Here is a 15679-nt window from a genome sequence, read left to right on the forward strand (position 1 = left end):
CTCCCGCTCTCGGGCTCTAGAAATCATATCATTCAAGGTCTCGCACCCCGAAATACTCACAAACTCCATGATATCATCCCACAACATATCATGATACCTCAATTTCTTCATCTCCCCGTCTGCTGCATACTGTGGTACCAACAAAGCCCTTTCCCGGAACATGTCAATGATCTATGCTACAGTCTCAATCGTCTGGCGGAGATCCATAACTTCTCACGCCAACTGCAGCACCTCAATCGTCGATGCAAACTCAGCTCAGAACCTGGTCGAGAAGTCATCCCATGACATAGCATCAACAACATCATCGCCCAAATGACTACCAACCTCTTCCCACCAATCATGTGCCCGATCCTTCAACAGGCAGGAAGCATATATGACCTTCGTCTCCTCGGGGTAGAAACTCGTCCTGAACGCATTAGCCATATTCGCTAACCACCTCCTACTGACAATGGGGCCCCTCTCCCCATGGAACGTGGGAGCTCCACAAGCACGAAACTCCTGGAAGGACAGAGTGCAAGCTCTAATGATAGCCATAACCTCCGCACGGAACGCGCCTAAGTGCTCATCCAACATCTCTGAAACACAACGAGAAATCTCCGATGAGATGAACTCCCGCAACCACTCGCTAATCGGCTCAGCATCCGCACCTGAGCCAGAACCTGAACCAGAACCAAAACCAGAACCAGAACCGCCTCCTTGAGAGCTCATCTCCAACTGAAATACGACATGCCAAGGATCTAAACATAACCAAAGATCCTTCTCCCATAAGCTTCTTAGATTCCCCAAGACTCTCACTAATTCGAGTATGGATCTTATGCTTTTAGTAGTACGGGCCCAATACTACCTTCTACACCTATCCATACTTTCCTCAGCAATCATCTCGAATCCTCCAAGTCACTTTCTCAACAAAAGCACCAAAACTCACTAAACCACGCCACTAAACCCGTTGAAGCATATCCTAGGCTCTCCTAGCTTCCCGAACCCACCCATCCCTCAGCTGCTGAAGGATTCTCATTAATGTCAACTAGCTACCTCATGAATATAGTCACATGCCACAGAGATCAAATAATCCTTCGAGTAAAAGACTCAATCCTAGAACGGTTGGACTCAGACGCGAGGTGCGCAATAGGGCCAAGTCCATCACTCTAAGATTATCCAGCCTGTGCCACATGTGACTTAGCATATTCACTTAGTAGCTAGCTCACATTTCTAAGAGTCCCACAAAGCACAAAGCAAGCAACATTCGGATAACAGAAAAACTAACCAACAACTCCTACCAAGCCATTCTATCCTCTTATCAGGAATCTATACTAGCATGCAATTCTAAAGCTCATACATTCAGGCATATAAAGGCATCTCTCCTATCATATAATACTAAGCAGATCCTTAGCCCTAATCTAGCATGCAATTCTCATAATCATAGCATATATCATAAATAATATGTATTGGTATTCGATGAATGCGGTGGCATACTCATCCACACTCATCTTTCTTTTCTTCAGGTTCTGAAATTCGTTGTTTAGGTCTATCAGATCTATCTCTGAGCAGTACTGCATTTTCAACTGCTCCACGAATGCTTCCCAAGACATTCACATGGCTTCTCCTCGTGGCATTGTATCTGCCAACAACTTCCACCAACTTAGCACTCTAGTCTTTAGTTGTTTGACTACAAAGACGGTCTTTTGCTTGTCGCTACAGTCACAGCTCTCAAACACCATCTCCATTTCGGAGATCCGGTCCATAATCTCAACCGGCTTTGGGCTTCCAGAAAGGCTTGGTGGCTTGGCTCCCAAGAAGTTCTTATACATTCGTCCATCCTTGTCATTTCCCCTCTCCGGGCCATTCCTTCGTTCTCCTTGAGTCCCAATTTGACTCACAGGGCGGCTATAGTTCCCTTCCTCCGATTGCTCGGGAATCAGCTCAGGTTGCTCAATGGGCATGGTAGGTTCGTCCCTATTTTCATGTAACATCCTCCTCATTTCTTCCCTTTGTTCAGCTAACATAGCCCGAATCATGGCTTGTATTCTAGCCATGGTGATTGATTCAGGCGCAGCTTCTACTACAACAGGTATTTACTCAATCACCGGGAGCTATTGATTCCTATTTCCATTTGCGTTCCCGAATCCACTTCGGGTTCTTGCCATTCCGATCTATACACTAATTCAGACGTTCGGTGTGTAATGACGAGAATTAAGATAGGAAAGATTTTATTTACGATCGACGTGTAAATTTCCCTATCACTCCGAAAAGTTACATGCCAGTTCTAATACCGTAATTATACGTTTAGAAATCTGAACACATAAAGTTTCCAGATCCGGTCGGCAATAGACCATAGATTCGATCATATAATGCATATCATAAATCATTTAGCACATAAAAGCATATTAGGCATCTTCCCTAGATAAGCTAGTGCTTGTGTCTATTCAGGTGTATTACCTAAATTTTATTAGACACACTCCTCACAATCATTGCTTAGCATTCTAAGTTTAATTCTAGAAATAAATCCATATTCCTAGTTCGCTTAAACTAATGCTCTGATACCAACTGTGACATCCCCATTTTCACGGCCAGAAAAGACCGATTTTGTTTATGCTTTATTTTGAAAACCAGAGTAACATTTTAAAGAAAAGTGTTGCGGAATTTGTTCCCAGAAAAACATGATAAATACGTTATCAATCATTTCCGAAGAAATGTGTTTTATTCATTTTCAAAACATTGGGATGTCATCGTCAATACAGAAACATAAGCATAAACAGAACTTACATTCATTATCACTAGTGATTTACATCTCCTTAATCTTTCAGTGTAATGTAACTTCATATGGACACCTGTGATACAAGTAAACTGAGTGGGTCAGGTTGGGAAACCTGGTGAGTACATAGGGTTTTCAACCCACAATAATATAATTATTATGTTTAAACATCAAACAATCAACCCAATTACCCATCCCCATTATGTTCTTTACTCTTAAGGATCTACCCTAAGAATCAACTATTCCTCGTTCATTCATTCCTAAGGATCATCCTAAGGAATCAGTACAAAGTCCATCGTTGCCACGGCTTACACAACGGACACTAAGTCTGCATAGTCGCCAGGGTTTAGGCACCAAGTCTGCATGGTCGCCAGGGTTTAGGCACCAATTCTGCCTGATCGCCAAGGTTTAGAGTACACCGGGTGAACACATTGTTCACAACACCTACAGGTTGTGAGCCTGCTAGTGTTCCACTGGACTGTCTAGAATAGTCCGTGGTTGTCATCCATACTCTGTTAGATGACGGGGCCACACTTGGGTAAAAGGCTTCTCTCATTGTTCACCTCTCACCCTTATCTCATGGTCTATATCACCTATTATCTCAACATTCAATTCATATTTCATCTACCCATGTTTTACCCAACATATTTTGTAGATATAAAATACATATACAGTTTAAATCATTTAAAACATGTATAAAATCTTTCATTCAACATAGACAACAAGTATTCAGACAATATGCACACATAACACGTAATTTATATTAAAATACTTCATATCTATGTGTAAGATGAAAGTAACTATGCACTCACTTGATAAGGTGGTGACTCGGTACTCGGACAGCACTTCGTTACTCTTAAAACAATTTTCCCTTGATAAAACCTAGTATCATTACCACTAGGGTTTAGTTTAATATTCACCGAGACTAATTAATAGTCTAGATTTATCATTAATTCAGAGTCTACTTCATGATCTATCAAGTAAGGAACAACCGGGTAGGATCATATCGGAGGTAGGGTCCGTTTGGTATACGAAGTATACTGTTTGGAAATCCCACTTTAAACATCTCACTAAATCACAGCCTAGACATCATTCCCATAAGTAGATCAATCGGTATAACGACTTTGAATTACTGATAAATCTTATTTATAAGTTCTTAATAACGACATTATATTAAAATAAAACTATATTTAAAATAGCGTAGGCGTAGCTCACTTACAACGGGTTTTATAAAAACCGGGCTTCGCTTGGAGCAGTGTTTCTGAACCGAAAGACCCTTTGTCTCGGGACTCCGGGAGCCTCGGGGCTTCCTTCGGGTGCTAGGGGGTCTACCTAGGCTTAGGGGGGGGGGGGTTAGGAGTGGTAGAGAGAGAAAGAAACTAGAGAGAGAATAGGAAATGGTGCATGGAACTCGGCAGCCTTCGCTGCGTTTTATAGGCCCTCAGACCTCGGAAAGCTGGGCGTTTGGAAAGGCTACGCTGGGCGTAGCTTCGGATAAGGCTGCCAGGTGGTGGTCTCCGGGTGGTGCGACGTGGCTTGTCTCAGAACAGCATAAGACCGAAGTACGCTGGGCGTACCTAGTTTCGAACACGGGACGTAATGCGAGGCGACGTGTCGCAATCCAAAGCGAGCCCTGATCATCATCGAACGGATGGATTTTAGCCACGTCATCGATCTCGCAACAGATTTCGCAAATTCACTTTCCGACTTCTAAAAATCATAACTCTCGCATACGAACTCCATTTTCGACGTTCTCTATCCACGCGTAGGCAGGAACGTACTCTACAACTTTCATTTAGACTCCGTCGGCTAATTTTGACTTTATTTTAAAAGTTATATTCTTAACTGGTCGGGACATGGTTGGTCCGTTAAAAATCCATAACTTCTTCATCCGACGTCTGTTTTTGTTTGTCTTTTTATCGATGCGCTACTATTAACGAGATCTTCGATTCTCGTTTAGGTTGTGTCGGCTAAAAACCGCTCGATCTAATATTCGGACTTCGGGTTGTATACTGCTAAGCTGAAACTTCGAAAAATCATAACTTCCTCATACGAAGTCAGATTTGGGCGTTCTTTTTATGGATGCTCTCGGTTTAACGTTTTCTACAACTCTCGTTTAGATTGCTAAGGCTAAAAGTCGCTCTATCGTAAATTCACTATTTACGCTTCCCGGTGCCGTGCCGGTTTTGCCGTAAAACTTTCGACGGGCCATAACTTCTTCGTTATAACTCGGATTTCGGCGTTCTTTATATGTATGGAACCCTTGTAACATATACTACCACTTGGTTAAGATTATTCCTTCTAAATAATCTTCCATCAAAAACTCATTTTTGATGCTCGTTGTCTCTAAATTGACTAGCCAAAATCTACGGGCGTTACACATTGGGCCCACCGAAGCCCACTACAAAATATTAGCCCAAATAGACATACCCAAACAAGAGTCGAAGACTCTCTATTTCCTCTGACTAGAAAGCCCAACACACAAAACCCAACCCAATTCCGAAGCCCAAACATGAAACAAGCCCAAAAGCCCAAAGGACCACGAACGCGGGGCGTACGCTCAGCTTACGTTGGGCGTACTCGAGGAAACCTGGATCACGACCAAAAGTAGGTACGTTAGGCGTACCTCTAGCTACACAGGGCGTAACCGCAGATCCTTCAAACTCGATTTGTGACTTAACAATCAAGCACTTTGCACCCAAACTTCAGGGAACCTGAAAATAAAGCTCTTAATGCATACAGTCGGCACCTTTATGCATTTGCATGACTCAAATGGACCCAAAGACCAACTTAACTCAATAATACCCATCTTAATCCATCTATAACATGCATGGACCATATCTAACCTTAAAGATGACAACTTTATGGACTTATAACCTCAGAAATGCTAAGAGTAGCAACTCAAAGCTCCTAGAGTGGTGTCCAACCACTAGATCTCACTTAAGAGGTCAAAATGGGACCAAAACCATATAATCATAGATCTCAACTTCTAATGATCAAGTTAAGAGCTTTTTACCTTCAATGAGTTGAAATTGTAGCAAAGAGTTCAGATCTACTAGCCTTTCCTTGAACCACCACCTTGCACCAAGCCACCACTTCTTGAAATACACTAAAATCCACCAAAAATGCACATACAAGGCACAAAACCCTCTTGGATGAAGGTATGACTCAAGATTTAGGGTTTAAGACACTGGAGGATGAAGGAGAGGGGCACACCCTGGACTTAAGGTGCTTAAATAGTGAGCCAACCCTTAAAATTAGGGTTTTGGGGATCCTGAGCGTACGCTGGGCATACGTCTCCCAAACCGTGTTTCACTTATCCAGCACTACGCTGGGCGTACCCCAGCTTACGTTGGGCATACTCACGCGCATGCCACCTTGCATGCATTGGACTACCTTGCCAATTATTTCCATTAGAGACCAAAGCTGCCAAAAACTTTAAAATACCATAACTCCCTCGTCCTAAGCCCGTTTCCAACGAACCTTATATCCACGAAAAGGTTACGTGAAGCCTTACGCTCCTAACAACACACCCAAGCCTTAAAACCTCCCGAAAAAAACCCTAAATTCATAAAAGACCAAGATATCAAATTACGATTATACCCTTGGATTCCGAAGACACAATCGAATACCTGGATCACTTATATCATGACATCCACATCCGAAATGGACCAAAAACTTCCTTTCCCGAAGCCCTAAGCTTTGAGGCAACTAATGACTGGGCCGCAGCCCCACGCAATGGAGCAAATCCAAAACTAAGCGTTACAAATGGGTTTAGGATTTGAAACTTTGGTTCATGAGGATCGTTGATAATGTCTTGAATGAATTGTCAAGTGGTTGTACACCTGAACTGATGAGGGATTTAGATGCAACGTGAGACTCTTGGATGGACCATCATTATGCTCATGGGAGCAGCAGCTTGGTGATGACTTGTCAGGAAGTCAAGTGTGTGTTTCAGGATTTTGGGCATAATTGTCAGCAAGTCAAGTGTGTACCCCATATGGGATTGGTTGAAATTCACGATCGATATGTTTTTTATTTTTGATTCTGCATGGTTTGGTGGTGTTCCTAGTCAGGGACTAGAGATATGTACGACGAATAGATGATTATCGGTCTTAGGGTATGGTTTCTGAAGTTTAGACTGATGGGTCGCGGTTTTAGGAGCTTATTGATGACGTTAGTTGTAGTTTCAGTTTTAAGAGTTCCCAGTTTAAGTGGTTCTCATTGGAAGTTTGGTTTTACAGTTGGGAAGAGAAATATTGTGGTTGTGGTTGAGTATTTTCAACAATATTGGGTTGTTTGTTGGCAACTGTGGGTTTCCGAGTGATCTCTCGAGTTTTCTGTATTTATATGCTTAGATTTAGAAGTGGTTAGAGGGAGCTTATGGAATATGTTGGTGTTGTTTTTAGAGATTCTAACCAAATCTGATTTCGAGGAAGACATCCGGTTTAAGTGGGGAGAGTTGTAACATCTTGTTTTGAGAAATTTCTTATTTCGGGATTGCGGACAATAAATGGATCAAGTAAAGGCCTTAGGCTTTAAAGTAATAGGGTTTAGACCCGATTGTATGTTGATGATATTGGTTATGCAATCTAAGCCTTTGGTTTGTGTTTTGGAGCTAAGGGATAAAATGGGAAAGGTTATAGGATAGGCTTCTTGCATGGATTATGGTTTTTAGTTCGACATGTGTTAAGCCAAAATTAACTAGATAGAAGCATGGGGCTCATTAATAACTTTTCGTAGATATAAATATCGCTGAAAACGGAGTTAAAATGAAGAAGTTATGGTTGTTTGTGATGGGTTATGAGCACTACATCAATCCTATGGTGTACATGCAAACCCTAAAGCTTTTGGATCTAGTTTATCTAATGAACATGAAATAATCATCCAAAGCTCATAAACCCTAGATCTAGCATACAATAATCGAATTAACATATGAATTAGGGTTTAGATCTTTCCTTGATTGTTATGTTGCAATAACAATCTGAATCCTTCTTGTAATTGACTTCTGAAAGCCTAGTGCCTCAAATGTTGCACCTCTAATGGAGTCACAAACACCATATGCAACAAGATGAACAAGGAGAGGGGGAGGAGGAGCACCAAAAACGTCTAGGAACCCTTAAGGATTACTTCCACACATTTTTGGAGCCTTAGGGGTTCCTTATATAGTTAGGCTATTAGGGTTATCAAACAAAGAAACCCTAATTTGATTGCTTAGGCCCTAAGCAGCCCATGGACTCCCTCCTTAGAAGCCTTGGATGAATTCTAATGGGTTACCCCATAGATTTCGTCCACTCCAACTTCTATGGAGTCCATTAACCCAATATTCAACTATCACACAATTGACAGTTCTAGTCCATTTATTTAATTAATGTCTTTTAGCCACATAATTAATTCTTAATTAATTCTTGACTAATATTAATTAAACAATATGATTTCTCCTTTAATATATTATTCATATAATATATTAATAAATCATAATTAATCCCTTTTTTCCTTAATTCATCCTATCAGTTGCTATGGCGAAGGCAACCCAAAAGGACCATGCTCACAATCGGGTCAAGTACATACCAAAATAGTTATGGGCTTAGACACCTAATCCAACAGTTTGAAGTTGAGGTGGTTTTGGGTGAAAATCGTGACCACAACGTGGGAATCAGAGCCCGCGACGTGGGGATCAGTCAGGCCCAAGCTCATAATTTATTTTAGGGTTTTCAACGTATTTAATCTTAATGTTCCACATTTTGGGCATTTTATCAGCCTCCATCATCTCTAGAACCTCTTGGGAGAATCCTTAACCTCCACCTTCAAGATTTGAGCTTCTCCTCTCTCATCTCTCTCCTCTTTTGGATGATTTTCATGTTATTTTGATGGAATAAGAAGATCAAGAAGTTTACTTTAGTTTCAAGGAACGATGCTTCAAGTTTGGATCCATCAAAGGCACTACATTTTCTGGACCATTGTGAGTATAAAATTCCAATCTTGCTATCTAATTCATTAGATCTTGTCATTAGGGGCTTTTTGCACATTTGCTCCATTTTATGAGTGATCTTGGAGTTGAGTGGACTCCAACATATTTTGATTATTTTGGAATGTTTCTTGGACCCCATGGACTAGGAAATTGATGATCTTTTGCCGTCCTTTTTAGTCATGCAAGTTATCTTGGTCCTTTAGGCTATTTTGGTGAATTAAAGTTTAGATCTTGAATGATTGGGGAATTATTATGGATAAAGTTGGAAACTTTTCCAACTTTATCCCTCAAGACATCTTGTTGATTCAGATATGGAAGTTGGAGACCTGGACTTAATGGATTAAGTTGAGAAAGATGCATTTTGGGTCCATTTGAGACTTAAAATCTAGATCTTGGTGGTTTGGACCTTCCTAATGAATAAAGTTAGAAACTTTATCCATTAAGACCTTGGAAAGGATCAGATCTAAGCTTTGGAGCTCTTAAAATCAGAAGAAAACGGATTAAGCTCTTTGAGCAGTCCACACCAGTCGCCACAACGTGGCGACTGGAGGATTATCGATTATTTTAGCATTTTGTGCCTACGAGGCTACGACGTGGCCAAGGAAGTCCACGATGTGGAAGGCTGCTGATTGGCAATTTGACTTTGACTTTGACCGTTGACTTGTTGATCGGTTTGACTTTTGGTCAAACTTGGTTAGAATCGAGTATTTGACTAATGATTGGTCTTGGTTTGGTTTTAGAAAGTTTGGGTTGGTTGTTTTGATGTTGGGGTAGTTGTGGGCTTCTGTTGAGTAGCTCAGGTGAGTTTTCTCACTATGCTTGTGGGTCGAAGGCACCAATGTCGGCTCACTAAATTATGTATGTAGAATGCTAGCTGTCTTTGTGACTCTTGCATGTTTTTATGGTTGGGTTGAAATAAACCCCAAGGTTGGCCCCATTATTTTATGATTAGGTTAAAATAAACCCCATGGTTAGGCCCATGAGTATGTGATGGGTTGAAAGAGACCCCAAGGCTAGGCCCATGATTGTATATTGGGTTGGAATATACCCCAAGGCTAGGCCCAGTTGTATGTTTGGTATGTGATACCGTGGGGAACTCACTAAACTTTATGCTTACGATTTATGTTTAAAATGTTATCAGGTACATATGGTTTCAAAAGGAAGGACCCGACTTGATAGCACTTCATTACCTGAAGATTATTCCGTAATAATTATTTATGATTTTACTCCGATGTTTTGAGAATACGTTCACTCCGATCATCTTTTGGAATAATGAATGAATGATTTTGACTTAATTAAAAATGAAAATTTTTCTTGGTATTTTTGGGACGTTACAGATGCGGTAAGAATTTTTTTTTGGTAGAAAAATAAGAAGTTTTTTTTTTCGGAATATTTTTTTGGTGAAAAAAACAAATGAATCACTAGATAAATAAAAAATAACATAATTCACAGAAAAAATTCCCGAAAAATCATCTTGATGATTCATTTTTACGATGATTTTCTTGATATTCACTAAAATTATCATAAAAGTGATTTTTTTTCTTAATTTACTTAAAAATGAATCATGAATGTGTTTTTTTAGAAATTGTTTCTTGTGAATCAACTTATTTTTTAATCATCTAATAATTCATTTTTGTTTGTTTGCTAAAAAAATATGTATATAAAAATTTTCTCACCTTCCTACCAAAATTTCCTTTATTATATATATATATATATATATATATATATATATATATATATATATACTAGAAAAGATTCACCGGCGTTGTCGGGGTCGGAAGGTATTGCTTTGTAAAGTAAAGTAGCATGTTGGTTGCTTTTTGTCCGTTAATGTGAGGGTAATTTGGTCTTTTCAGGTAGTAGGGGCTGAATTTGTCACTATGGGTAAACCATATGGACCATTTATGTAATTTTGGCGGTGATGGTGGTGGTGGTGATGGCAGATGGTGGGTGGGTTTATGGTATTGGGTGAGTATTTTCTAATAAATAAAACATTAATTTAAAACCAAAAAGAGAATGTTAAATCTGGTAAACCACAGGGACCAATCGTGTAATTTTGTCTAACAATAATAATAATAATGATGAGGGACCATTTCTGCCAAAAGACTAAATACTAATAATATGTAATAAAATGCGAGGGTTATGAAAAATTCAAATCAAAGTGAAAGGGTTGTTTGTGAACAAAAACATAAAGATGAAGGGTCAATGTTGTAAGTTGGAGGAACCACAAACAAATTGTCACTTTACTGTTAAAACTTTTCATAACTTTAATATATATATATATATATATATATATATATATATATATATATATATATATATATATAACTATTAAATGTTTAATAATATTTTTGCTTTTATTCTTGTATTGCATTAGATGTGATCGTGGATCCTAAAAAGATTCTTATATATAATATTTTGAAGTTTTCTATTAAATAGTAAAAGATGTCTCTATGAGGTTAAGAAGTATGGTCACTACTAACCTACAATTAAAACGTTATTATATTTATGCCGTGTCATCTCTATTATATATTTACTACTAGACTACTACTACACCATAGAAATGATTACCATTCTATATTATTATCATTATTATTATTATTAGATTAAATAAAAATACATAATTTTAAACTTAAATAATCATTTTACTATTAAAAAAACTATAGATGAAGGTTTAATTTAATTCAAAGATAATTAGGAGGTATGATTTGATTAAGAGACATAATTTCAGGGACCATAATTGTAACTTTTTGTAACTTCAGTAAATGAATCTGCTTTTAAACCCGTTTGCCTTTTTAGTTTCCTTCTTCACCCGTTTTCTGAAAAACGGGTCATTGGCCATTATCAAAATTCAAAGCTTCAATTTACCTCTTCTTAAACCATTTAACTACATCTAAACTACCTCTCCAGTCCATACATTCGATGTACATAAAAAAACAGTCAAATGGCATTAACCAATCAAACTCCTGGTGGTCGCTCGTAGCCAGATCCACGTCGCACAACACCTACGCCCCATGCGCGGAAAAGTCCGACATGTCAGCTATTACGCGTGAAAACGGAAAGCCTAAAAGAACACAAAAGTTTTTGTTATGATTTGGTTTATTTCAGAAAAAAAATGCAATGATGGAGGTATGTGCAGGTGAGGCCCGACACAACGCAGTGGGTATCTGTCTCTATGGAAATAATTAAAATATAATTTGTAGTATTATAATAAATTGTCTTTATGGATATTTAAATTTAATATATATGTTTGAATGTTTGATTGAATGTTTAAATTTAATATATATATATATATATATATATATATATATATATATATATATATATATATATATATAATATAAATAAATTTTCCTATTTAATAATTGTTATTTTGCTATTATTTGTAAAAAAAAAAAAACGAAAAAAATACCCTAAAACATGCGTGTATTTCTTGCACAAAATTTAGAACCTTTTGGCCAGTACAAAACAAGGATTTGTTGTGTATGGCGCCAAATACAATTCCAACATTCCTTGATTTGTGTGTGTGTGTGTTTTTTAATATTATGATGTAATATACTTCTGATTATGATCATTTAAAATATGAATTTTGTTTAATAAAAGAAAGAAAAAACAACTTTTTCATTCTCTAAAAACATTTTTTTATACATATATATGATTAATAACTAGGTGGTTTTTGGCTAATGAGCATACGTTAGAGGAGTTTTTTTTTTCTTAGGACAGAAGCTTGGTTAAAGAATATGAATATATAAAAGGGAGTGAAACAAAAAAAGAATTTGGAAATCTTTTAAACATGTCAAGGACTTTTGATTTTGCCATTTTGGTATAAATTCTTATTCTCATTCCATCATACTCGTAGTCATTTTAACTACAAAAAGAAAACACATTAATTTTACATCGTTCCTTTATTGACATATTCTTAAAAACCTTTAAATTGTTTTGAAGGAATTTCAAATCACCTAAAGCAACTCAAATTCTTCAATCAAATTATAATTTGCATTAAATATAGCTAGATAGAGATATAATAAAATAAGAAAGAGAATCTTAAATCCTCAAAGATATATATATTAATAAAATTTTATGGTGCAGAGTTGTTAAAGCAAAGCAGTACTTAAAACACACACTACAAGTCCCAACTGTTTGCTTTCTATCTTCATCTTCACTTGACTTGAGATTACTTCACATGGGACTTCCCTAACAGGTTAGAAATATATAAAGCTTCTCTAATCTCTTCCTACTCATACACCACTCAAAGATAAAAGAAAGTCAAACTTTTGATCTTCAAATCCAAGTAAATACCTTTTTCAAATTTAAATCCATTGTCGATCATTTCATTCATGTATCAATATCGTTTATAGCTTTAATCATTCTCTTGTAATTAAGCTAACTTATACATCTGTTGTTCTCGTTAATTTTGAGGTTAAACTTAAACCTGTTTGACATTCAAAAGTCAACTTGATGAACGATGTTCTTCTTTTCTTTAATTCCCATGTTTCAAAGACTCCGAAAATTTACATATGCGATGTGAAGATTTCTCCTTCATCAGTAGATTTAAACCCAAAATCAAAAAAAAGAATTCCTTTTACTTAAATATTTCGTATATAAGTTGAAATTATATCTACATGATCATGATTTTGTATTCATTTTTTTTGGCTTGGAGAGAGAGAGTAATTAGTATGGTTGATCTTATACACAAAAGTCAAATTCGCTCACTTATTAGCTGGTAATTTATTGGGATTTCAAGAACAACAATCAAACCCATAATTTATTTAAATATGAGAAAAAGATTCCAGAATAAAATTTTGTCAATTTGTAATGCAAAAAAAAGTGTAGGAAATGCGTCTTGAAGCGTTATTTGGATGATTGAGATATTTTTATTCTAAATCGAAGAAGAAGAAGACATCGATCAATGGAGAAATTGGGTCTACCATTACCATATGATATGGAATGCATGAAGATGGCCATGTTAAAGCATGAAGAAACGTTCAAACAGCAGGTAATAATTATTAATATCTCATCAAAATTAAGTAAGTACGTAGTTTTGTTTGCGATTATTATTGTCATGTGTCAATCAATTTTGTTTTATTTTCATTTATATATAAGGTATATGAGCTTCATAGGCTATATCAAATCCAAAGGCTGCTGATGAAGAACATGCAAAGAAGCATGCAGAATCAAGAAACATGGAGCTTGAAAAATGGAAGCATAAGCTTCGATTATCAAAACGATTACAATTTCAACATCAACAAGCTTCAAAACCAAGATTTGGAACATGAACCAGCAAGTACTAACGAGTATGAGATTGAAGACGAGAGTGAAATCGAGCTCACGTTGGGCCCCACACGTAGGAGGAACAATCACAATCCGAGACAATTAAATATTTCAGATTCCATGCCAAGTTTTTCATCATCTTCAACAAGTTCCAGTCATAGAAGCAGAATTACAGTAGAAAATTCAAGAGTTTTGAGCGTAGAAAAACAACCGAGACAAGTTGATAGATCACTCAACCAGCCTCCATGGCTCCATCGTGTTTTGATTTGATCAAGAAATGATTGTGGGCTTTAATTATTACTTTATAAGAAAAAAGAAAAAAAAAATAGTGCATGCTTTAAATGTGTTTGTGTGTGTGTGTTTTCTTTAGATGTTAGTAACTTGGTATTTCATATACTAGGATTTGAAGTTATATATATGGTTTTTAATATTTTAATTAAGTTCGATTTTTCGAGTATCAACATCAGAATCTATATATAATCGAAGAGACGTGTTCATGCATCCTAGCTACTCTATCTGGACTTACGTAGCCATGATTTTGGCACATGGAATTCATGTTGATTGATATATTCATGATGGAGTTTGTTGTTAGATTGAAGCTAAAGCTTGAAAGCAAAGGAAAGGGGTGGGGGCTGCCGGCTGTATGTGATCCGTTATCCATATGTTTTCAATTTTCCACCAACCAATAGTAAATGATTATCATTGATTATAATAGTTTTTGAATTATTAAACCATTATATTTATAGTTGTTTATAAATAAATTAAAAAAAAAGGAACAGCAAAACGATATTATGCAAATAGATTTGTGACAACTAAAAGATGGTAGTTATTGTCAATTGTTGGACACCACAGTAGAGCAGTGGGATTTAATTCAGAGGCACAGTTACCCAACGGTGTCTCGATATCTCCAATTTGTGAACTTATTCATAATTTCTTAGGCCGGACAGTATCATAGCGGGAAATGGGTGAGAGAAGTTTCCCTCACTCTGAAACACCATCCATTGGGTGAGGAAAACAACCCGCGGGAAAGAGGTGGGGAGAAGGGTGCCGCACTCTCTCTCTTCATGCTATTGGACAATTTTTTTTTTTTTTTTATATTTTTTAATATTTATAAAATTATATACCTACTAAAAAAATATATTAAAATTCATGGTTTTTAATTCCCTACAAAATAAATATAATATATGTATGAAATATATTTTATAAAAAAATAAAAAAAATAGCGAGGGGAGCTTCCCAACCATTCATTGAGTTTAGGTGAGGGAAAGGAAAGTGATGGAAAGGTGGTGTGACCCACAAAAGGTGAGGGAAACATCCCTCCCATACCTTTCAGTCTTATAATTTTATATTTAAAAAAATAAAAAAATAAAAAAACAAATAAAAAAAGAAAAAAGAAAAAGAAGAAGAGGTCCATTGTTTTGAACATATTTTTTTTTCAGTTTTATATTAATTTTAGATTAAGATAAATAAAAAACAAAAGAGAAAGTCTCTCTCTTTCTCTCTCTCTCTCCACTACAAGGAAAAAGGCAATTAGCGGCGACAAAAGTCGCCGCTAAAGGGTCTCATTGTCGCCGGTAATGGTAATAGCGGCGACACGTCGCCAATAATAAGTCGCCGCTACCGCTTCGTCGCTATTGATCAAATTGTCGCCGCTAAAGATAATTGTCGCCGCTAATGAGTATGTC

At 37.0% G+C, this 15679-nt stretch overlaps 1 protein-coding gene across 4 annotated transcripts; it reads left to right on the forward strand.

Annotated features, from left to right (window-relative positions):
- Positions 1-12795: 12795 nt before the first annotated feature.
- Positions 12796-14430, forward strand: LOC145160293 (uncharacterized). 4 transcript variants are annotated; one of them, XM_079079430.1, is made up of 3 exons: positions 12796-12924; positions 13557-13719; positions 13827-14430. In XM_079079430.1, exons 2-3 carry the CDS (start codon positions 13633-13635, stop codon positions 14262-14264), a joined length of 525 nt encoding a protein of 174 aa, XP_078935556.1. In that variant the 5' UTR covers positions 12796-12924; positions 13557-13632; the 3' UTR covers positions 14265-14430. The 4 variants fall into 4 exon arrangements, with proteins under 4 accessions (XP_078935556.1, XP_078935555.1, XP_078935558.1 ...); XM_079079429.1 differs by having other exon boundaries at positions 12810-12924; positions 13552-13719; XM_079079432.1 differs by having other exon boundaries at positions 12810-12924; positions 13614-13719.
- Positions 14431-15679: the final 1249 nt, after the last annotated feature.

The sequence above is a fragment of the Lactuca virosa genome, chromosome 2 (genome assembly GCF_052849685.1).
Source record: "Lactuca virosa cultivar CGN04683 chromosome 2, Lactuca_virosa_CGN04683_v6, whole genome shotgun sequence".
In the NCBI taxonomy this organism is placed as follows: Eukaryota; Viridiplantae; Streptophyta; class Magnoliopsida; order Asterales; family Asteraceae; genus Lactuca; species Lactuca virosa.